The 26393-nt window shown below is 38.2% G+C and overlaps 1 protein-coding gene across 2 annotated transcripts in view; it reads left to right on the top strand.

The window, feature by feature from the left end:
- igsf21a (immunoglobin superfamily, member 21a) overlaps nt 1–26393 on the top strand; it is a 326928-nt gene that overhangs the window by 210484 nt on the left and 90051 nt on the right. For both annotated transcript variants that reach the window (XM_067431041.1, XM_067431042.1), the window contains exon 4: nt 11525–11643. In XM_067431041.1, coding sequence (XP_067287142.1) covers nt 11525–11643 — 119 coding nt within the window. The remainder of the gene's footprint in view (nt 1–11524; nt 11644–26393) is intronic.

The following is a 26393-nucleotide window of genomic DNA, read 5'->3' as shown; positions in this document are numbered from 1 at the left end:
CACATCGTCTGAAAAATCTTTTTCTTAAAGGCACAGCGTGTAAGTTTCACCACTAGAGGTTGTTTATTAAAACAAAGCCGTAGCTTGTTAACGTGCAGTGAATGAGCGTGGAATCGTGGGAGTTGTACTCTTGACTCTTCACCTCAACAGCCAATGGGATGGAATCAGGTGGACTCGGGCAGAAATCATGTTCATGAATAAGCGAATGTATACATTTTTTATTAACTTCATGGTGGTATGAAACAGGGTGAGGCTGAGAGCCCTTGGGAGCAAATGCTAATGAGAGAGACCTACGACCTACAGACCTACACCGGTCTCTGAGCTTTTCTTATGCTTATGCAGCAGTCTACCGCTTCCGCTCTTTTCCTCGCGTATGTGGGGTAATACGCTGCTGTTTTTCATGGCTAAAACAACCATATTAAATACATTTGAGTGTGTCAAAGGTTATGTTATAACTTTGCTCTGTGCGTCCGCTCTGTGACTGGTACAGATTTGATAGATACATTTGTGAAAGAATGGGTCACTCTCAAGAACTCATGAATTCAAGAGTAATAGGCTGACACCTGTGCAATAAGTCTACTAAATAGTCCACTGTATTCAACTGTTAGTGGTATTATAACAAAGTGGAAGCAATTGGGAACAACAGTAACTAAGTCACATAAAATCAGAGTACAGGGTCAGCGCAAGTTGAGTAAATAGCTACAGACCTCCAAACTTTGTGCGGCCTTCAGATTAGCTCAAGTACAGAATCGTTTTCAATGGACGAGCAACTGCATTCAAGCCTTACATCACCAAAAATGTCGGATGTAGTGGTGCAAAGCATGCCACCACTGGACTCTGGAGCAAGACATGTTCTCTGGAATGATGAATCACGCTTTCTGTCTAGCAATACGATGGTTTTTGGCAGTTGCCAGGAGAATGTTACTTGCCTGACTGTATTGTGCCAAGTGTAAAGTTTGCTAGAGGGGGATTATAGTGTGGGGTTGAACCCTTATTTCCAGTGAAGGGAACTGTTAATACTTTAGCATAACAAGACATTTTTGGACTATTTCATGCTCACAACTTTGTGGGAACAGTTTGGGGATTGCCCCTTCCTGTTCCAACATGACTGCACCAGTGCACAGAGCAAGGTCCATAAAGACATGGATGAGTGAGTTTGGTGTGGATGAACTTGACTGTCCTGCACAGATTGCTGACCTCAACCCCATAGAACACCTTTGGGATGAATTTGAGCGGAGACTGCAAGTCAGGCCTTCCTGTACAACATCAGTGCCTGACCTCACATATGCGCTTCTAAGTATGTTCATCAATTCCCATGAACACACTCCTAAACCTTGTGGAAAGCCTTCTCGAGTTGAAGCTGTTATAGCTGCAGAGGGTCGGCCAACTGCATATTAAACCCTATGGATTAAGTTCATGTGCATGTAAATGGACGGACGGATGGACGGAGGGACGCTAAAGGACACACAAGCATGCACACTTCACTAATCCTTTTTTCATGCAGCCTCTGACACAGCATTCTGCGGGAGATCCAGAGCATCCAGACAGGATATTTCACAGGTATTATCTCTCATTTTCATTCCAGAGTGGCAAAACGCCACACCAGCAGGCCATGCCACTCTAATTCAGTTCTCAGCCTTTCGCCTGTAAATAAACACCTGTAAATAAATGCACAAGTAAGGATCTTTCTGAAAATGAAAACAGAGAGAAAGACATGTCTGCCTCTAGCCGGCCCATAGAAGAAGCTAGGAAAGCAGTGATGCTTGTCTGAATGGAGTAAAGGAGAACATAATTTTGAACTGCTCGTTTCTAATCATTTGCCAGTCCCGTACATGACCGTTTGAATTCCCTGGAAAACTCAACACAACACAAGATGTCAAATTATTACAGGCCAAATTGAAATTCTGTGTCTTTTCTAAACTTTCCCCTCACAGCCCCCTCAAGGTAGCTATGTTGTTGAAGGTGTTTGAAAAATTAATTCAGATTCTTTTTAATATTTAATACAAGTCATAATGTTAGGTCTTTCTTGTTCTTCACTAGCTTTTCCTTGTAACTAAACTGCCAATGTTTTAGGATGGAGAGTTTGAGCTGTCAGTCAAATCCAAAACAGGTCTAGGGGACCCTCCCCTTGCACTCCAACCTGGCCCTCTTCTCTCATTATCATGGACACCTCAATTCTCCATCTGTTCCTATGAGACCCAACTGCTTTTGGCAAAACATTCAACTTTATACTCTGAAACAAAAGCACTTACGCCCACTGGGCCCTCCGGGGCCCTTCAGGAGAAGCCCGTTCTTCAATAAAAGCCCCTGATTATCATGCACATCTATCAGATTTGTTTTTTAATGCCTCTTCACCGAAACGCGGCAACAGTGTTAAAAGAGAGATGAAATATGCTGTGTGTCATTGAGGCATGTGATTTCTCTTTATATTCTTAAAGTGAGGATACTCTGTTGGGGTATTGTATGTGAATATGCATTTTAGCATCTGTAGTAAGTATAGTCCACAATTTTATTTGTGTTATTTTTATTGTTTTATTTTATGAATATTTAAACATGTATATTTAGTATAATCTACAGTAAAGACTGATGTGTCAGTCAGGCCAGTTCATTATCTAAAATGGTTTTCATAAGTCTTGTCAGTGATGCCTTAGGATTTTTAGCTTTATTTTTATTTTTAATGTATTTTTTTTAATGTTTAATTTTATTCATGTTGCAGCACCCAGTTTTTGTGTTGTGTTGTGTTGTTGTGTTGATTTGTTCATCGTGCTGACCCTTTGAAAGTATTGAAATGTTGAAAATGTTTTAAATATTCTTTATTTTATTTTTATCAATGTTTTGTTGTTTAGCACACTTTAGAATACTGTTCCATCATCAATGAATAACTACACAGGAACAAATGAGTAACACAATTTAACCCTCTAGTTACTACTATTAACTAACAAGACATTTTGATTAACAAACTAGTAGTAATAGTGCTCAGTTAAATATGTGGTAGCTCAAAATAAGCTAATCAGTAACTGCTATTTTTTTCATACTTCCCAGAGGACTACTAAGAACTGTATACAGTTTCATAATTAACATGGATAATGCATATTACATACTTAATTCTAAAGCGCAAGTAATGGTAAACCCAGTAGTAATGACTCAAGTATTTTTTGGATCAGTATTCTAAAGTGAAAAGCATGATAAGTATCTCATTGTAATAAATCATTATAAGCTTTTGAGGTTTTTGTAAATTTTGCAAGGTTTGGGATTGTAATTTCTTCTGGTGGATTTGGTAACACGAGTCATTACTATCCAAAACCTCAAAAGCTTGCAATGATTTCAGTCAATATTAGCGAGTTTTGTATTGTTTTGTGTAGTGTTTTGGTCTCTTCATCTTGCTGACCCTTTAAAAGTTAGCAGAGGCCTCAGATTATGTTATTAAATGTTTTTTTGTTTTGTTTTGTTTTGTTTTGTTTATTTTGTTCATCTTGCTTATTACCCTTTGATGGTTCTCCGAGGCCTCAGATTATGTTATTAAATGTTTTTTTTTGTTTGTTTTTTGTATTGTTTTTTTTTGTTTTGTTCATCTTTCTTATTACCCTTTGATGGTTTGCAGATGCCTCAGATTATGTTATTAAATGTTTTTTGTTTTGTGTTTTGTGTTTTGTGTTTGTTTTGTTTTGTTTTGTTTTGTTTTGTTTTGTTTTGTTTTGTGTTTGTTTTGTTTTGTTTTGTTTTGTTTTGTTTTGTTTTGTTTTGTTTTGTTTTGTTTTGTTTTGTTTTGTTTTGTTTTGTTTTGTTTTGTTTTTTATTTTGTTCATCTTTCTTATTACCCTTTGATGGTTTGCAGATGCCTCAGATTGTTATTAATTTTTTTTGTGTGTGTGTTTTGTTTTGTTTTGTGTTTTGTTTTGTTTTGTTTTGTTTTGTTTTGTTTTGTTTTGTTTTGTTTTGTTTTGTTTTGTTTTGTTTTGTTTTGTTTTGTTTTGTTTTGTTTTGTTTTGTTTTGTTTTGTTCATCTTGCTTACCCTTTGAAGGTTTGCAGAAGCCCCCACAGTGGCATTCTAATGAATTCATGTTTTTACACTTTGAGATTCTTCGGAATTAAAAGTGCGTTATAAATAAAATCTATTATTATTGTTTAGATTATAGATGTATAGATTTGCAGAGGCCCTCAGAGTGACATTTTAATGAATTCATGTTTTTTTTTTTTTTTTGCAAAGGCAAAGTGTGGCATTATATTTAAGTTTTTTAAGAGTTTTAAGAGATGTAATTTTCATAACCATACATGTGGCTCTTTAGATATCATCATTGAAAAGGCTGGATTGGTTGACAACAACTTTACTGTACTCACAATGAATCAACAAACAGTGGATTCTGTTTAAAAAAACTTAATTTTGTTTTGTGTAAATCATTCACAAATCCTTTCATGCATAAATGGCAACATTGAATGTAATAGTTTTTTTTTTCTTCTTTTTTTTTTCATTCTAACAATTTGAACTGATGTTCAAGGCCCTATGAGTGAATATGCAAGTAAAAGATCACCTCAGCTGACCTCTGTGTTTGATGACTCATGAAACCACGAGCTATTGCGAATATTCCAACTCCATAAATTCAGCCTTGGACATATTCTAACATCATACGCCCACAACGCCAATAAGAACAGGCCTCAGCTGAGAAATTCACGGCACATTTCTGTAATTACAGAATGTTATATTCCTGGCAGCAAGCGCTCTGTCCCTCTCAGCATACACACACACACACTTATACACACTGCAGAGTGGCAGGACCTGGCTAGGCAAATCCCTCCTTGCCTCTGTGTGATTTAGTGCTAATCGGCTTTTTATTACTCTCTGATTAACAATCCATCTACATTTTTAGAGCACAGTGAACGAGAGAGAGAATACAGAGGGGGTGAAAGTGAGAAAGTCTGTGAAGGAGCTGGAGTTTCAGTCCCATTGAGATTATTTTGAAGAACCCAATACCAGAGCGAGCCAGACTATTGTGCAACATCGCCGGCGTTTCAGCAATCCATAGAGGAAGTATGCAACAGAGGGAGAGAATGAGTGAATAAGAGACAGGGAGTGTCGAAAAGCAGAGAGAAGGAGAGGTGGAGAGCTAAGAGGGTAAGAAAGACAGGAATTGAGAAATATGCTGGCCGGGATTCAGAGACCCGGGCAGTAAAGCTCATCCAGAGAGAGGACACTTGCAGGGTGGAACGTGAGACCAATGCCAATGTACAAAGCCGGAGCCAAACCTCTCATCCAATCATCACGGTCTGTGCATGTCAAGCAGCCCTGAAGTAGGGGGTTGGGGGGGGGGGGGGGGGGGACTAACAAAAACAACAATAAAAATTCTAAAAATAAAAAAAATGCCAATAGATGAGGTTAAAATTATAGACATCTGTGAGGAGAAATGGCAGAGTGGTTTTATTTACAGCCACTGTATTGTTGCCATCGTCATGATGGTGAACGCACTGCAATTAACTCTGCCTGTGTTTCTACTCATCAAGCCTAAGTGAGCTATCTGAGGTGCAGGGGGAAAGAAAGCCACGGTGGGGAGGCGTACATGAAAGGAATGCTTATTCGCTTGTGCTGAGAACTCGCCCGCTGCCCTCATTCAATATAAATGAGCTTGGTTTCAGTCAATCTAGCTGTTTTGTGATTGTTTTAAAGTGCCTGAGCAGCACGACTTTGTCGACCGGCGCCGAGCACACGCAGATGATGTTGGGATTGTTAAAGGTTCGCTTGACTAAAGCGTAGAGAGAGGCTGAGATTTTTCGTTTGTTTTGTTTTAGGACGCTAATGCTAAGTTCACACCGGACACGAATGACGCGAATAAATCGAACTATTCATGTGAAGTTGGACGCGTGAACATTTTGAATCCATTCGCGTCACTACACAAGAGACGCAAATTCACGTTATGTGAGGGGCTTCTGCCAGGCTGCAGTTGTCAGAAGGACTAGCCGAGTTAAGGCTGCTCTCGCCGGAGTTGATGAGCGCTGAGCGCCGCTGATCGCCTGGGTCTCACACCTCCAAAAACGGCAGATCAAATTTTCAAATAGGTTCTCTCTTAATAAATAAACCACAGATTTGAGCTTTTGACAACTATTCTCGCCTGAAAATCTCCTAGAACTACATTTCGTGACACAATAACAGTAGTATTTTTTAATTACTTGGGTTTCCCATGCATTACTTCACCATGTGACAGCAGCAAGCAGGCTCCTGATTGGCCAACGCAGCGCAAATATCCGCCAAAGTTCAGATTTTTCGATTTTGCATGTGAATCGCGCAGCAAATTATAATTTGCGTCATTCGCGCCGTCTCATTTCCGCAAATCGCACCACAAAATGCCTATTTGGGTCTCTGCATTGACTTCACATGTAAATCACTCGCACGAACGGTGTGAACGCAGCATGCGAAAATTGTGATAATGGCAGAAAAAATTATATTTCCACAAATAATAACTGTTTTCAACATTGATGATAATAATAAATGTTTCAAAATCACTGTTTTTGTAATGTAGTTTTGATTTAAAAAAATGCAAACATGTTGAGCATAAGAGACTTCTTTCACAAAATATTACTGATCCCAACTTTTTTGATAGTTTATATCTGTAAATAAGATATAGGGATGAAAAAGGAACCCTATGAAGATGTTGGTGATACTGATAAGTTCTTTATATTTGAAAGCCAATAAGCCATATTACCCTGTAGCCCAGTGTTTCTCAAACTTTTTCTGCCATTCCCTACTTTGGAGGTAGGAAAGGGTTCCGAGCCCCGCCTGTCTCCAGTCGCCTCACAAAATGGTAATTATCTAGGCTTTAAGTTTGCCGGTTAACATGTATTTTATAAACATCACATTGTAACCCTTTAATGTGTACTGTTAAATTAATTTAGTTGACTCCCAGTTTAAGGTGCCGGTTATTTTAGAACGTTTCCCCTTATTGTTTCCATGGCAACGCGTCATGCTTATCACGTGACTCACCACAACCAAAATATGGCTGCGTGACATATGTATCGCTTTTATTACGTTTGTTCTTTTGTTATTCAAAATATTGACAAACTTGCTTACCATAGTCATCAACTATCTAATAATCAAATTGTGGGTGTGTTTTGCCATTTGAAAACCTTTATAAATTATAACGTGTAATATGAGATGGGCACTGCAAGGTTTTAACCATAGACTGTAAAAAAAAAAGGTTTGAACAAATGAACCGCAGTTTAGAGATCTGTCAATCGGATTTACAGCACGTAAATTCATCAGTTTCTCCCGAAATAAGTCAGTGACCGGTGAACTGGGAGAAGAATCCAGTAAACTTTATAGTTACTTACACTATGTGTATCTGATTAAAACATGAATGGATTGTTATTGCAGCTTCCAGACACCAGTGTGTATTCTACAAACTCTACATGTATTGTTTTACTAGAACTTATGTGTATTTAAATGTTTGAAACCTAAAATAAACATGATGTGGTTGAAAACACTGCATTATATAACATCTGGCTCAGCGCCATGCAGCCAAAGCGCAAAAACACAGTTTGAATCTGGCAGTTATGTGACATCACTGAACATTCTAAATCCTGTATGTGGGTCTGGACTGTCAGGGGTACAGAAATAAAAATCCCATGTGGCACCGCTCAAAAGGTTAAAGGAACACTCCACTTTTTGGAAAATAGGCTCATTTTCCAACTCCTCTAGAGTTGAACAGTTGTGTTTTACATTTTTTCCAAATCCATTCAGCCATCTCTGGGTCTGGAGGTAGCACTTTAGCATAGCTTAGCATAGATAATTGAATCTGATTAGACCGTTAGCATCTCACTCAAAAATGACCAAAGACTTTCAATATTTTTCCTAATTAATACTTGACACTTCTGTAGTTACATCGGGTTCTAAGACCGACAGAAAAATAAAAGTTGTAATTTTATAGGCCAATATGGCTAGGAACTGCACTCTCATTCCTGTGTAATAATCAAGGAACTGTTCCACTGGTGCAGCGGACCAATGATATTACGCAGCACCTGAAAGTAGGCAAACTTCCATCAACCTGCTTGCACAGGGAGTGTGTTTGGGACTATTTTCAGGTGCTGCCTAATATCATTGCACTGCTGCACCAGTGGTATGGCAACAGTTCCCTGATTATTACACAGGAATGCGGGTGAGTTCCTAGCCATAGCCATACATAAGAAAATATGTAAGAAAAATGATAGATAGATAGATAGATAGATAGATAGATAGATAGATAGATAGATAGATAGATAGATAGATAGATAGATAGATAGATAGATAGATAGATAGATAGATAGATAGATAGATAGATATAGAGTATACGTACATGCATATTAGGGATGCACCGATACCGATACCGGTATCTGGTATCGGCCTCGATACCACATTTTCGAAAGTACTCGTACTCGTTAAAAGTCCCCCGATACCGGGGACGATACCATGGTCTGAGAAATGTCTATGCTTGAGCGGCGTGTAAGGGGTTAATCACAGGTGCCGAGTGCCCGCCCCCAGGCCCGGCTACAGCTCAGAGCGGGGAGAAGGCGAGACGAGACAAGATACGTCAGCAGTGTGGAACTATTTCAAAGTGCATGAATACGACAAAACAAAGGCGGACTGCAAATTGTGCTCAGCGAAATTGTCCAGAGGAGGCTCAAAAGGTAGTGCATTTAGTACAACGTAATGAGTACAAAGAGTTTACCCACGCTTCTAAACCAACACAACCCACACATCAGCAAACTCTTGCAAGACGAGAGAAAATGTCCAGAGACAATCCACGTGCTGTGAAAATAACACAGGCAATCATCGAGTAGCCCCGTGTCACTAATTAGCCCAACCTCCCAGTGGATAGACGAGAGTTTCACGCTGCAACAAGCCATATTACATGCGAAACAATTCCGCAGAATTTATATACTTTTATGAAAAAAATACTAAAAAAATAGTTGCACTGTCACTGTTTAATTTTTTTAAAATAATTATTTATTCTGTAATATGTTGCATACAACATGCTTTTCATTTTAAATAAATGTTCTTAATTCCAAACTAGTCCCTTGTTTTTAAAGTAAAGCTGTTATCTGTAAATTTAAATCATGTTTTTTTTTAAGTACTCTGTATCGGTATCGGCGAGTACTGAAATGCAAGTACTCGTACTTGTACTCGTTTTCCAAAAAAGTGGTATCGGTGCATCCCTAATGCATATATTTCTTGAATATAAACATGCATGTGTGTGTATTTGTATACATAATAATTATATACAGCACACACACATCTATTATGTAAACACAAACTTTTATTCTGGATGCGAATAATCATTTGCCCAGCACAAATTATTATATCATTTTTGAGAGCCTGATCACAAAAACAAGATACCCACCATTAACAGCCATGTCCCAAGCACACAATTGTAATGTTCTATAATTATTTCTTTGTTAAATGTATGTAGGCTATATGAAAGATTTAACAGAATTAATTTAGAACAGTGCGCATCTGAAGGGTCTCAGCTGAAGGAAGCAATCCATTACTAATCGGCTTTATAATATTTTTTACAAATTTTTCATAGGGCTGATAATGATAACAATAAAAATATAAATATATTAGCAGATAACAATATACTGGCCGATATAGCATAAATACCTAATGGAATGAATGAATGAATGAATGAATGAATGAATGAATGAATGAATGAATGAATGAATGAATGAATGAATGAATGAATGAATGAATGAATGAATGACCGACCGACCGACCGACCGACCGAATGAATGAATGAATGAATGAATGAATGAATGAATGAATGAACTACATGCATCTGCACGGTTTAAATCATTTGTCTGATATTTTTCTTGGAAAACAAGACAAAAAATCTGTAAAGCTTAAAATTGGATCAAAAATCATTACAGTGTTCAATATGAAAGTTGGACCACATTTTCCAATTTATATTTGTATAGTTTGCACTTTGCAGCAATAGCCGTTTTCTCCCCGGGCCAGTACAGTTAGTCTCTTATTTGGGGCCCTGAGAGAGCAAGATGCCAAGAAAAAGAGTGGAACAGAATGAAATGGGTAAAAGCTACAAAAATGGACCACAGGGTCGAGCTTCTGTGTATGTCCATCAGCCATCGTCAGCAGTCTAGCCCTTTCTGTGGGGCTTCAGGGACAACAGAAACTGATGGGTGGAGTGAGGCATTATAGGAATGTGTTGAGCCAGCAGACAGACAACTGTTTTCTTAGTGGTCTCTCTTTTCCTTCGTCTGGCTCATTAGTATGACAGCACACCCAGATTCTTCAGCTTCACTGCAGTCTCTCGTCTTCTCCGGGAGGCCAGGAAGGACAATCGTCCTCGACTTTGATCTGCTACCTGCAGCTGATAATCTCACTTTGATTTGCATTGTAGTCTGTGTTCAGAATAAAGAATAAAGCCTTAGGAGATGTCTGTATTATAATAAAACATTTATTTTACTTTATCGTTTCGTTGGAGTCGTGCAGAGATGTGATATTACTTTTCTAAACAACTGGATTTCCAAAAATGATTTTCATCTTGCAGATAAAAAAAAGGACTGTAGTGTATCTAGAGCCTATATAATATCACAGAGGGCAGGACTAGACAAAATTTTCTACACCCTAGAATAATGTCGTGTTTTTACGACACTGCTCAGATTTACGTTTTACAAGAAAATGCAAATTTTCATTGCACTTCAAAATTTCGCATTTAATTAAATTATTTACTTTCTGAATCTTTATAATTGTTTGTGGAATTTACTAACAATTTACCAATTTTTTTTTTTAAAAATGTTTTTCTTTTTTTGAGTAAATCTATCATGGGAGCTTAAAACACACACACACATACACGCACACGTTTGTTTTTGTGAAATGTGGGGACATTCCATAGGTGTAATGGTTTTTATACCATACAAACCATATTTTCTATCCCCCTACACAGCCCCTAAATTTAACCTACCCATCACAGGAAACATTCTGCATTTTTACTTTCTTAAAAAAACTCATTCTGCATGATTTATAAGATGCTTTCCTCAGGCGGACCAAAAATGACCCCACAAGGACAAGGATTTTGGATATTGCCATCTTTGTGGGGACATTTTGTCCCTATAATATAGGGTTTACCAGGCCACACACACACACACACACACACACACACACACACACACACACACACACACACACACACACACACACACACACACACACACACACACAGGAAACTGCACATTTTTACTTAAAAAAAAAAACTACTTCTGTATGCTTTATCAGCCTTTTGAAAAATGGGGACATGGAGTAATGTCCTCATAATTCACACTCTCCTTGTAATATCTATGCCATAACCATGTCATTATACACATTTGTGTCTTGATATGTCCCAAAAAGAGAGAGACACACAAACACACACACACACACACACACACACACACACACACACACACACACACACACACACACACACACACACACACACACACACAATAGGTCTTTCAGTCACTGAAAATGTCTTACAGTAAATACACTTTTATCTTTTTTCATAGGCTCCCGGAGGTTCGGATCTCAGACAATGGACCTTATGAATGCCATGTAGGAATCTATGACCGAGCAACGCGGGAGAAGGTCGTCCTGGCATCAGGGAACGTTTTGCTCACGGTCATGTGTGAGTACAAATGCACTGCCGAAATGTTCCTTTCCGTATTTTCTCCTGCCGGGTGTGTGGAACAGTGTTTGCTGATTAGAAGCTGTCTTCAATTGAGACGAACAAGGATTGGACTGCATGTTCAGGATTAAGTAGACCGTAATTTGCTCAGATCAACTTTTGGCATTATGGAGTTGGCAGAAATGTTGACCCAAGGGTGGCGTTGCACCCAAAAGCTGACCTGCAATCTTTTGCGTTGTCCTTTAACTCGTCTCCTGTGGCGTGCTTTATCCTGTGTTTGTTCTTTGGAAGTCTGCTGTGTTTTCTCTGTTAAAGCTTGAGAATTTGGGCCAGAATGGGCTGATCATTACGGCTGACTGTCTCCATGTGATAAGGACCTGTGAATGGGAGGTAGAGTAGCGTGCATTTGTGTGTGTGTGTGTGTGTGTGTGTGTGTGTGTGTGTGTGTGTGTGTGTGTGTGTGTGCGTGATTCATAGCACTTCACTTTGAACTTCCCCATTTGCTGTTTATGTTCATGCTGTGCTCTAAAGCATCATTTGGGAAACTGAGGCAATGAAAACGCAAAGATTACAAAGAGAGCTGATTTACTTTTAATCGTTGTACGCATGTTCCTATCTCTTATTTATTTTCTTAGTAACACTTTATAAGAGCTTCCCTAATGTTCATAAATAATACAAACAAACCTTATTAGAACATTATTTAATGCTTTGCAGATCATAAATGTATAGTTTAGTATCACTGGCTGTTTGTGTCTACATGCAGAACTTTTGTTTCCGAGTTCAGTCCGATTGATGAATCTGAATATAGTGTTCACATGAACGCTAAATAAAGGGATCGGGTTGATGCACATATGCCACAGGCTGCTTCAAATCACAATAGATTTTTGTGACATGCGCACACTGCACAAATATGCAGTTTCCCGCTAATCTACAACATTGGTTCTTTATTTCGTTTTAAACAGACCAGAAAGTTCCCGCGGTGGAAACGTGGCTTAATTTAAATGTAGCCACTGATATACTATTGTAGTTTTTGTTAATATTTTGAATTAGATTTTATTTTTATTTACTTATTTGTTTATTTTTTTAAATACGTCTATGTAGTTTTATTAATGTTAATGGACCCATACCCCTACACTTGTACCTACCTTTTTGTTTTTCCAATACAATATGAACACAATAAGTACATTGTACTTATTTTTTATGTTAGTACATAGTTAATGACACCTAATATAAAGTGGGACCATTTTAAATATTATTTAAAATATTTGTTATTTTAGTATTTTTTAACTTTTATACTTTTTTTATTTTTTATTAACTGTAATTTAGTTATAGTTAACTATAATAACCCTATCTTGTATAATCATATTTCACGATAATCTTCTAAAGTATTACCATACTTTTTTTTTTTTTTTTTTTTTGTATTGATGACTTGGTTAGGTAGAGCCCATTGGCAATTCTCTCTAAAGTCTCTAAATCAGCCACAACAGCTTTTTTTTTTTTTTGATTGGCGTTCGAAGATGTTCCCTTTCATCTCTTGCTCATCTCATGAACCTCCGCGTCCATCTAAAATGAGGACCCCAGACATTTATGTATACTCTACACTCTTCCTGTAGCCATTAGTCAGGCACTAGCCTAATGACTGCCGGCCTATCTGAGTATGTCAAGGTTTGACCACCAGTCTGAGGTGCAGCTTGGCGTTAATAAGGAACCTCATCATACAGCCTATTGTTAAAATGAACAAATAAGAAAGTCTGTGGTCCTCAGGCTGATATTTCTATCCTGGAAAGCTGCTTAGCTCTCTGATTAGACAAACTGGAAGTCGGTGAAAAGCCCTAGAAGGGCCGACGTGAAAAAAACATGCCTCTGAATAAAGAAGCTCCTTCAGCTGGAGAACACGTCCTAGTATGAATGAGTTCACTGGCAGTCGGAAGCCCTGTCGATTGTAACGTTGATGTTAATGGACTACTCTTTATCAATATGAGAAGTTTTGAAGAATTTAGCTCTCAATTGCTTAGGAATCGAAGGAAAGTGTGTGCGCCGCGTCTAGCTGACACTCGTAAATCCCTACACCTCTACAGGGGTAGAAGGATAGCCTCTAGCATTGTGTCTAATTGCCATCTAAGCTGAAACAGAATTATTCATAACCTATTAGTGTGGCAAGTTCACCGGGTAGAGGAGAGAAGGGAGGGAAAAAAAACACATGACGAGCAAGAGAATAAAAACGAGTGAAAGTTCATTAATAGGAAGCCTTGCACAGACGGTATTTTAATTTGCTAAATGACGTCATAAATAAGAATGTCCAACTTAATGAATTTTTGCCTAGAAATTCAGTCATTTGCTTTTTAAGCCTAGACTTCAAATTATTGGGGGTGATTCGCCTTCATGCTAACTCAAAAGTCTTGGGTGACTCTACCATGAACTCCAACTTTAGAAATGTGAGTATTTAAGTCAAATTAAATGTATATGAGACTGTAAGCATGTGAAAGTGAACTCTAGTGGGAGTGCTGATGATGGAATTTACGCCACATGTAGTGGAACTGCTACAATCCTGGAAATGCTGGTTGGAATCAAAGACTACAGATGTAGAAATTGGAAGCTTTTGAGGTATTTGTAAGGTTTTGGATAGCAGGGACATGCATAGAGTTCCTCAGGGGCAGGGGCTCAAATGTAAAAAAAAAAAAGTTAAACCTTTGCGGGGCATATATATCTAATGCACAGGCATGTGCAGTGGTGTTTTAAAATGAGGAGGAAAAGTCTGTACACTATTTTTTTTTAGATATCAAATATTAGGGGCGACCCCGAATAGTCGAAGATGCATCGATATGCAGAGCCGGATGCGACCACTGATCTCACAGTCTAATCTTCGCAGTTATGATTGCGATCCATTTAAGGGCGCTGAGCTTCGCACCGGACGCGCCACGCCGCGCACAACATTTGAGCTCTGGCAGTTTGGTCTGGACTTGATCCGTAGAGGAGGAATTATGCCCAAACAGAAACTGTTCGGACCAATCAAATTGTCAGGGCGTGCTTTAGACGATGATGGACAGATGATAAACCGTAACATAATCATCCATGTCATCAAAGGCGCTTGGGTTGAATTTGCTCAAATCCTAAACGGATTGTATATGCATTCACCTTCACTATTTCTCTCTGAAATGATGATTATGTTGGTAAGTAACTGTGTATCCTTAATTTTTTATTTTTTTTTACAACACCATCAAAGATTGTTTATTCCAGCACGTGTGCAGACAGGGTTGCCAAGTTTTACAACAAAACCCACCAACTACAACCCAAAACAATAGCTTATCGTGAGGGTTCTGCGGAACAATGTGGTCTTTTGGGGGGTCAAATGTGTTATTTTGGCAAGGTTGCCTGCTAAACTTCACATTCCTGTGTCTATACATCACATAACTGAGGTCGCTTCAACCCGCGGACCTAGAAAACAACTCGCGGAAAAAAAACGCAGACTTGGCAACACTGTGCAGTTGAGTTCTGTTGACATTTGACAACTAATGTTATGCGCCGCTCCATTGCTCTGATTGGTTGTTGGTCTATCCAATTGATGTCTTTCCTGGTTCGGTTGAGACACGCCCCATAATCACAGCCCAATGGAGCAGTATTAGACTCATATTCTGACTAGAATTGATTATGACAACGTCAAGCTATATGATAATAATAAAAAGTTATTGTATTTTATTTTAACAATGAGCAGAATAATTACAACAACAAAAAATATAGAGGAGGCAGTGTCAGAATGAGCAGTCATGCAAGATGTCATGGCAATGACATCTCAGACTGACAGATACGTAAAAAAATAAATGGGAAACTTGAATAATTAATTAATGAACTGTTATTTTGACATGAAAATACAACACAGAATATGGTTTAGAGGTAGACCGTGGATTCTGCGTGGTATGTAAGGCTCTTTCTCTTCATGTGTTTTAGCAACATGGCACTCTCAGCAAAGCAAAGGCAAGTCGTGCAACTCCACACTACAGTTTACGCTACGTCAAATACAGGTACGCTGTACGTTCATTGAGCTGAATTGAAACAGTGCTCTCAGTAGTCTCAATAGTGCTAGATAGACTTTCCTTAAATGGGACTTTGTTGGAATCCTGCTTGGTGTGGTGCGAGTAGAACTGGAAGGGTTACATTGGTACCGTGTAATACCTGGTATTTGGGGGGGTTAGTGTAACAGAGGCTAGCTAGTAAGAGCTGTTCGAGTAAACATCACTCCCCTGGCATCAAGAAACGTGTAGAGACTGATGCTAGAAGCTGCGGCCTTTAGCGTCCTTGTTAGTGCGCTGCCTCCCGCACAAGGGCTCACTGGCAAAGGTCACAGGAAAGTTACACAAGACATGTATGCAGCTGTACATAGCAGCTTGGTTTGATGGTATCTTTTTATATAACCGTTTCCATGACCTTTCTATGATATACAAGGAAAATTAGCATATCCCCTTGTAGTCAGTGTTGAAAATGTGCTCTGTTCTCTCACTGCTGATGTTTGTCCTGTCGTTCGCGGCTGTGGGGCCATCGATTGCCTTATCATCGACAAACAGAGATGTCCTCATCTCATTATAATGATGATGTTTGTTCTCACTCATTTCATAATAAGTCTGGTCCACACATCTCTAACTGCATTTGCCAGCACATCTCAGCTGACAGGCAACCAATGTCAGCATTTACTAGTGTATAATTCTAGGTACTTATTTATTTGAAATTATTCCTTCCTTACGTTATGATAAACTGAAGGACTTAAAGTAGCATTTAATACCAAAGGGAGATGACCTAAGACAAACCTGTGAAGTCAGTCAGCTGAGCAAGTAATTAGTTCAATTAAATGCTATATTCAGTAAAAGCAGTCCCCCTGGCTGTAAAGGCTTAAAGTTGAAAAGCTCATCTGAATTAAGCCTAATTAATTTCTTTTGTCCACTACCACCTTTTAACTGGCATGAAGTTAATTTAATGAACCAAGAGTAATTGAAGAGAAGACAATGTAGCCAACTAAAAGGGTTACTACATGCGCTTTAGGTTATATTACACAATTCATGTATTACTGGCTACATACTGTCCTATATATCAAGGCCATAACCACGTCTTGAACATTGGGGGGATCAATTTATTTTTTATTAAGCATAAACAGAACAGTGAACAAAACTCTACGTCTAGTTCTAGTTGGGAAATAATCATTTTGGGAATATTCATTTGCATCAAATATATTGTTAGTCTCGAGAATCTTCCATTTAGTGAATAAATACATAGATCCATGGTTTATATTTGAATTCCTCATTGGCCTGGTGGCAGAATGTTTGTAAACCATGTCGAAGGTTACAGGTTCTAATCCGCCCTCTTATAGTTTTTTTCTTCTTTTTCTTTCTTTCTTCTTCATAGTTTTTTTTTCTTTTTCTTTCTTTCTTTCTTCTTCATTAAAAATGAAGATGTTCAATGATTGTATATTAAGGGGGACAATTTGGCCATTTCTAATTATTGGGGGAAACTTGTCTCAATGTCTATGGTAGTTACAGCCCTGCAGTTACATACTTTGTTACAGTTACATTTGATAATTTAAAATCATTAGAGCGGATATAATGTCATTGACGTGATGCAAGGACATGGGCCGTTACACTGGTTAAAAGGGCAGATTTTTCTGGATTTAAACATTTTTTAAAACATTTGGGATAATGCGAGTGCACAAGTCAACAAAATGTATAACATTGTTTTAGTGATTTTTGGATATTTTAATTTAAAAAAAGGACAAATTGTGCCTTTAATTTTAATACTATAGCATTTATTCATCATAATTATTCATAATTTAAACATTTAATAATACATTATTCAAATCAAAAGTTGTATCTGTTTACGCTATTTATTAGACCTATGCTAACATGAACAATTACACTAAACAGTTATATTATTTATATAATTTGTTATATTAAGAGATAATGCCCCCAAAAAAGGCAGATTTTTATCATCATTTACCGACTCTCATTTCATTCTAAGTCTGTGTGACATTCTTGTGCAGAGCAACAAAAAAAATTAAGTTTTTTTTTTTTTTGTCCATAAAGGCATAATTAAAGTCAAGTACTTCCGGTCTTCATTTGACTTAAAATGAGTGAGATAATGGTGTGAAACTACAGATGTATATGAATTATACTAACATGAGCTTCACATTTCTGGCTTCATGGATTCCATGTATATACTGCAAAGTTAGTATTATCAATTAGTATTGCACTGTTACTCCCCGTGATAACCAGGCAGTGAAGTTAGTTTTATTCAAGAAAGATGTTTGTTAATGTTTTCTCTTAATCGCAGAGCAGTACTTCATCCGATTATGAACTATGAGGAAGAATGAGCACATTTGTATTTAAGGAACGGTGCTATAGCGATAGATTTAGCATAGTATGCTAATGTGGGGCGGCTTCTTTTGTAATCTAGCACTGCAAAATGGAGATTGTGGAGTGCAAATTATGTGTTCACACAAATGTTCTGGGTGTATTTGCACAGTGACCTGATTTGCATAATTCCTTTAGTGAAGCGGGCATTAAAACATCACGGACAGAGCATAAAACCAAACAACACTATCAGTGTATCAATCCCTCCCAAGGGCACAAAGGCAATCAGTGCTCAAGGATCATACATTGCTAATTCAAACCTTTCGGTTACCAATAAAGATCTTAAAACACTGGGACTAGGCTACAATTCCCCTACAAAGGAAATTGCATGTACAAACTGATTTTACCATTCAGTTTGGTTTAGTAAAGACTATGAAATATTCACAGCACCAAACCTGCTTAGCCCAAAAACGTCTCTATACAAGATGTTGACTTTGTGTTCACATCACGTAAGTGTGTGCGAATACTTTGTTTTAACCTTTGCATAGCGCAAGGAGGTAATTGAGAGGACATCCTTCACAAGACATGAGGGTCCTATATTTATATACACATTCAAAAAAGAGAAAACGAGAGAGCTGGAGGCAAAGAGAACGATGAGCCATGGGGTGCTCAGGGAGCAGTTACTGCTTCATCCCATAAACGGGTATTCACTTCAATTACGGCACCCAACTTTAATCAAGCAGTGTGTATATATAGCCGTGCAGCTTTTACAAATGGAGGAATTAATGACACCTTGCTGCAGCACAAACATGAAGGAGTTTGGAGACTGCTTTTGGTGCGGGAGCAGATGCAATGCAGACGGGAGGGTTGATGGATAGCCGTAGAGCATTTATGAGAGTTTATGTGTGTGTGAGCACAGGGATCCTCATATGTTTGGGCCCAGACCAAGAGACCCAAGCCTTGTCCTGAGACCGTGGAAGCATGTCTGTGCCAAAAGGCCAGGATGTTGCTTTAGAGGACATTGTATTCATCGCATCCATCTCTTTGCACCAGAATATGTGCGAGGTTGCCGTGAAGCTTGAGTCTTCTGTCTTCATCTGGTCTTTAACTCTTTCCCTGCCAGCGTTTTTAAAATAAACTTGTCAGCAAATTTTTACAAAAATGAAATAGCCAATAGAATATTTTGTTTAATGAATATCTGAGCATTCAATATATCAAAATAAAGAGCTGACCCTCTTCTTTTTAACAACCAAACCCAAAAAAAAAAAGTTTTATTCTAGCTTCATGCATTCCTTTTTTAATCAACTTATGAATATGGGTAAGTTTCATAATAAAGGCAACATTTTGAACAAAAATGTTGTGTTTTTGTGAAAGATTCAGAGCGATGATCAAACACAGATGGAGGAGATGGAGTCCATCAACAGCCCTAATGCTTCAAAGTCCTGTAGCTCGTCTTAGGTCCTCATAGTAACATTGGATAGGTTTGATTCATATCCTGTTTAATGATGATGATCACGTTTTTTTTACATATGCATATGATTACATGCGATTTACTGCTGCTTACTTGCTTGTATTTTGATCAGGAGATTCAGTACTCATTCAGAAGATGAGGAATAGCGCCCCCTAGCACCCGACAGTGAAAACACAGAAACGCGGAAAATTCAGTTTTTTGCCTGGAAGCGTTTTCTCACAAATAACGGAAAATTCAGTGTTTGGCGGGGAAAGAGTTAAGCAAAACTAATTATTCTAAATCAATGTGTTTCAATGTTCCCCATTTCCTTGTAGGGCTGTCAGGTCAGCGTCCGGGCATTGCTGCCGGATCATACCTGTTGTTTTGCACTTCTTGTTCATTATAAAATCAATGCTTTGAAAAGCACCTGAAAAACATGATAACATTCATAAAAGTGTAATTGTATGATGTCTGACCTCCTGCCATTAGTTCTGTGATGGTGAAAAGATCTTTCTGGCAGTTGTTTTGCCAAACAGCTTAGCAGGAGTCTCATTTAAAAGAAAGAGAGATGCTTTTTGAAAAAACGGATGAATTATTAAATCCGTCTGAGGGAGAACACAAAAAAAGTGAAAGCCGTATAGTGGAAAATAAGCAACCATCAACTTCTGGTATGATTTCCAAACTAACTTAAATAAATATAAGATTTTGTGGTCTGTTCTTGTCTCCTTTCACGTTTGAGGTCTTCAGAGAAGCATATTTAGTGTCTTGTCAGATGGAAACCTCTGAAATAGTGAAGAGGTGAGCTTTAATAATTTGTGCTGTTGCTGCACTTTGCCCTATAACCTCTCTGAGTCCACACAGATCATTTGGCTTTTGTGTTGCTGAGAGGGAAAGCAAGAAGAGAACTGAGAGGTATAAACATGAGCTGCGACCCTGAAGTCACATCATGAGGGTCCTCGCACCTCAGAACAGACAGTTAATATATCTTCACTCGCATACAATACAAGTAGTGGATGTTTTTGGATGGAGATGTCAGCAGTAACTTGTGGGGTAACTTGTGGCATTCTGTGGCCTAGCTGTTAGTCAGAAGCAAAGATTATATGAAATAAAAGGAATAAAACAAGACAACTTTCTATTAAAGTGACTGAATGTGTAGGTTTTTCTTTAGCTGTATTGATCGACATTGGATATGTAATTGTTTAAATATGGTAATTTCATATATTTTTCCATTTATATGATTACATTATCTATACCCAGAGGCGGACAGTATTGGAGTATTTTTATTTATTTTATCAGTGTTTTATTTGGAAAACTTTTACTTCACTACATTACAAAGCATAATATATAATGTCATACTTTTTACTGCACTACATTTCATAAATAAAAGTTGTTGTTTTCTTACCTTAAATACTTAATTAAATTAAGAATGTAGTACTTTCTTACTTGTAAAACTTACTCAAGTAAAACTTTGAATTACTTTTACTTGAGTAAAAGTATACACCACTACATTTTTTATGTAATTAAGTATTACATGATATTCAATATGAAATGTATTGCAGTAAAAAGTACAATATTATGTTTTGGAATGTTGTGAAGTAAACCTTTTCCAAAGAAGAACACTGATAACGTACATATACTTGAAAAACAAAATTACCATGGAAAATAAAAATACTTCAATACTGTCCGCCTCTTTCTATACCAGGCCTGGTGTTAAGAAGTGTTTTCCTCAATCCGTTCACAAATCAACTCACGCAAATTACAGGTGTAAACGGCAATAGCGAACCGTGACTATCAAACCTTTTCCCTCTCACCCTCTTCCCTCGTCTAGCTTACTGTGTCCTCTTCTATTATGCTGCATGTTACCTTTGACAAGAAATTCCACAGGCAAACATCATAGTGAGCATCACCAAAATTAATGCAAAAGAAATAAAATGCAATCATCCTTACAAAGAATTGCATCATCACACTTTCGGTGTGCCACCGGGTGACAACTGGTCACAAATCCAAACAAATATAATGTAAGCCGACACATCATGACAGCACATTAGCGCTCATTAGTGACAGGCACTTCTGCATATGTTGTTGATAATAAATCATTACATTAGACTGGCACAGCAGCCATTTAAATGTATGTAACAGACCATGATTATGACTGAACATATTTAACTATAATTCAGAAATACAGGAAAGGTGGCCACTAAGTTAGTAAATTTACAGACTGACCAGTAATCAGGCAGTCAGTCATGTAATCAGTCATGCAACCTATTTGATGTGAAATAATTTACCCAAACAGCAAACAATTCCAGTGGAAAGCGTTGGCTTTTAATTGATGCTGTCATCAAGGGCTATCGCTTAATTTATGTGGTTGAAATACTTTTAAAATCTTAGGCTTTCTGCACAAAATAAAGCTCTGGGGCCTTATTTATAACTGTTGCATTCACACAAAACAGGCCCCGGATGAGGAGTACACCACTTTCTACCTTTATAAAGGTTATGATTTATAAATTCGCGCACATGTATGCAAACTCTGACCCATACGTACGAATATTTTGTAGACAGAGCAGTTTGGCGACACCGATGGTGAGCTGAGGGACTGATAGCAAATGATGGAAACCCACTTTTCCTGTGGCATGCTGTGTTTTAAAGGGTTAGTTCACCCAAAAAAGACAATTCTGTCATTAATTACTTAACCTAATGCCATTCGACACCCGTAAGACCTTTTAAATAGACAAATTAAGATATTTTTATGTAAATCCGATGGCTCCATTGTCATTTCCTCTCTCAAAACCCTTAAAAGGCACTAAAGACGTCCTTAAAAAGTCCGTCTCACTACAGTGGCTCTACAATCATTTTATGAAGTGACAAAAATTGTTTTTGTGCACAAAAAATCCTAAATAATGACTTACATAAGGGCCGATTTCAAGACACAGCTTCATAAAGCTTCGAACCGTTATGAATCAGTGTATCGAATCAGCGGTTCGGATCGCCAAAGTCACGTGATCTCAGCAGTTTATCGTTTTTTTACATGCGATCCAATCATGAATCAACACACTGATTCATATATCTCCGAAGCTTCTGGAAAGCAGGGTTTTGAAATCGGCCATTGGATATCTGAGAATATTTTTTGTGCGCTAAAAAAATAAATAGCGACTTATTTTTAAGTCACAAAAACTATTCTCATCGCTTCATAAAATGATTGTAGAGCCACTGTAGTGAGATGGGCGTTATAACGACATCTTTAGTGCCTTTTATGGGTCTTGAGAGAGGAAATGACATTGGTGTCAATGAAGGCCTGTCTGAGCCATCGGATTTCAACACAAATATCTTCATTTGTGTTCCGAAGATGAACGGAGGTCTTACGGGTGTCGAACGGCATGAGGGCAAGTAATTAATGACAGAATTTTCATTTTTGTGTGAGCTAACCCTTTAATGTTTTAACTACAGCGAGGATTGCTTATGGTGTATGATAATAGCAGAACTCTTGGTCTGACTAAATATTTTACACAAATAATAATCAATAATGCACAGTAAGTCCCATCATTTTTCATTCAAAATCTAAAGCAATTTAGCATTGTAATGTGACGGCACATCCGTATCTTATATTTTGCTGTCTTGTACCATTAAACATGGTATCACATGCATGAATATGCATATGCATATGCAAATTATATGCAGATGAGGATATGCATAGTAAAACTAGGCATTGTAAGGTCTATATATGGATATTTCGGGGGGAGATGCATGGACGCACAATCTTCCACTGACTGGGTTTTATAAAGAGAATCTTGCGCAGATTCAGACATATGGTTATATAAATCTGCAAACTTTGCGTGCAAATGCAAAATGTAGCTTTTGTGCATATGCAAACTTTAAGGATGAAATCTACGGAAAGTTTTATAAATGAGGCCCCTGGTGTAGGTCTTCTTTTACCAAAAAACTCCAGCTTTTCTTTAAAAATTAATCTTGAAAACGGCACGGATAATATATTAGCAACAATGTTCTCCTCATTAATGTCGCTTGCGGTTTCCGTAATGAATTACGCTATCTATTTAATCAGCATTTTTTTTTTTCCATGATGATGTTTCCCACAGCAGGCAGAACATCTCATACTCTTGATGATAACAAGCCCCATCCATTAAGAGGGAAAACATGATTGGTCAATTTATTGACTTGTTATGGCTTGGCTCTTTGTAATTTTACAGCTGGACCACCAATGACAGAGCTGAAAGCGTTAGTTGAAAAAAATCTGGAGAAAATGGGCATCTACACAACACAACACACAACACAACACACTGAAAAGGCACATTTGAAGGGTTTCTGTCCTCAAAAAGATGTAGATGTTTATTGGCAAATTATAAATTCCTATTTGTGCATAGAGGGCCCTATGGGTCCACTCTGTTAAACGGGATCTAAAACATTTTAAAACATTTTGTCCACTTTCAATCACTTCCAGAGGTAGTTGAAAAACCAAGAGCGCATTCAAAGTGTAGACGCTGATATGGTCGAATGTGTTCAATCAACCATAAAAGAGTGCCTACTGACCTAATAAGTAAACAATTTTGGAAGTACGCTAGCCAGACTGGACTTTAAACTTTGTCAGCTGAAAACCTAAGATTGGTTTGAAGACAGCACAATGTTCTCTCACCACATAGTGTGTGAGTCGTCCATTAGATCGAAAGATCTTACCCCGCATATAGACAGAATAAATTCTCGAGTTCTCCGGGGGAAAAAAATGGCTTTGCGGGGTAAAATGTGTGTTATTTTGGCAAGGCCTGCTAAAATTCGCATTCCTGGGTCTATATATCACATAATTGAGGACGCTTCAACCCGCAAAAAAAACAATTGAGTTCTGTTGACGTTATGCGTCATTGCTCTGATTGGTTGTAGGTCTGTCCAATTGATGTCTTTCCTCATAACGCCCCATAATTACAGCCCAATGGAGCAGTATCAGACTCATATTCTGACTAGAATTGAATATGACCACGTCAGGCTGAGTGGATATAGTTATCTTATCTTAAATAATAAACTCTCCTGATTGGCTGTCATTGTGTCACACTGGATTCATTGTAAACAGACTACTATAAACCCATCATATCTGGTTAGGAAACTATGTAAACCTCTTTTGCTTTCGGAAGCCAGAGGTGTTAATTGACCTTTGTTCATCTGAGACCATCAAGGGCAGAATGAACCTGGGGAACGTTCAGTACCCGTTATCCACCTGGCAGTATGGATATATTAAGTGATGTCAAACTCTCTTTCTGGCTTAATTAGAAAAGGATTCATTAACCCCTGATTACAGCACTATGGAGAATTGCATGCTGGATTTTATGTAAAGGATAATGTAAGCCAAGAGTCAATTGATGTAAAAGAACCCCAAAGACGCTCAAGGTTCATAATAACCCTGAAGGGGATTTTTTTTATTACGCAGAACTGACATGCTCCCTCTACTGAAACTCTTTGGTTTGCATACCAAATAAATGCATTTGTCCAAATTTTTCATGCATTATAGTTACTAACTAGTATTGAAACTGAAATGTGCACATAGGTTATTCATTATTGAGCAGTATGAGGACACGTCTGTACATTTTATCCCATGACCGCGTTCCGTCCAGTGGACCGTAAACTGCAGACATTATGCAGATAGAAGCACTTACAGCACAAGCAATCAAAGTAAAGTAATGGCTTCTATATGAGCTCGGTTCTCTGTTCTATATATATTTTTTTAAACCTGAATGCCCATCTAACATACAAGCAAGCAGTTATTCGAGCGTTCAGATACTCATGACAAAGTATGGAAATCATCCCTTGACAAGCACAACAGCTTAATGAGCAAACAGTATGCTCGCGCACAAGCATTTATAAATAGGCCAGCAGGCCCCGAAGTGCTCGCAGATGTCGAAACAACGCAAAACACTTTTCTGGTGGTGGCCCCCGTGTCATTTTATGCCATGCATTCAAAGCGTTCACTTGACTTCTCACTTTAAGTATAGAGGAGCCGAAGGAATGACACACTGCGTTTGCTCTCTCACGCTGTGCTCCTGCGTAGATTACATTAGAAGTGAGAGTGCAATAATCTGCTGTTATTTTCCCTGCATGAACCGAGACCTGTTTATTAGAGCTTGGACGAATGCACTCCTGCAGAGGATTGGTTGTCGTTCAACAAATGAGGCCCTGCATGGTAAAGGCACGTGACCGGTAATGTGCACTTGGACTTAGGACTTTTGAACAGGGTCGTTTCATTATTCTGTAGCCCTGTGAGTCATCTGGATAATGTATGTTTTAGAAAATTACAACTGCTGCCCTGCACTGCAGGAAGGGTACTTGAGTGTGTTGCGAAATATTAGAACTTTTTTTAGACTTATTGTAGTAGCCTTCATTGAAATTTGAACTTTAGGCCATCACTGCATGCACATAAGCTAAATCTAGACCAGGGCTATTCAAATCTTACCCTGGAGGGCCAATGCACTGTAGAGTTTAGCTCCAACCCTAAACAAACACACCCACTGGTGATTGTCTAAAGCCTAGTTCACACTGCCCGATTTTTGCCCCGATTTTGAGTCGCCGACAGGTTTTGTGCAATCGCCGACAAATGCCCGAGATCACAGGCAAATCGGTGCTCGTGCACGCGAGTGACAATCACGCAGTGTGAATAATCAAAGACGCGATCAGAGAGAATCGCCGACGAGTCGCCGACGCCGGTGAGATATTTGGCATGCTAAATATCTGGACCTGTCTGCGATTGAAACTCCTGCTGTGTGAACTGCGTTCTGACTGAAAATTACACCGACAGCCAATGAAAGAGTGAGATACAGGGCAGGAGGTTCAGGGAGGAGTTATAGAGCAGAATTTCAGTATTTTAATAGATATATTTACAATTTTATCAAACAGAAACAAAGCCCAAACATTTGCACATCCAGCCACAGCAGCAGCACATTACAAAATTGTTTATTTACTTTATACTTTATAAC

This window comes from Pseudorasbora parva, chromosome 22, assembly GCF_024679245.1.
Source record: "Pseudorasbora parva isolate DD20220531a chromosome 22, ASM2467924v1, whole genome shotgun sequence".
NCBI lineage: Eukaryota > Metazoa > Chordata > Actinopteri > Cypriniformes > Gobionidae > Pseudorasbora > Pseudorasbora parva.
This window is presented reverse-complemented; position numbering and strand designations above follow the sequence as displayed.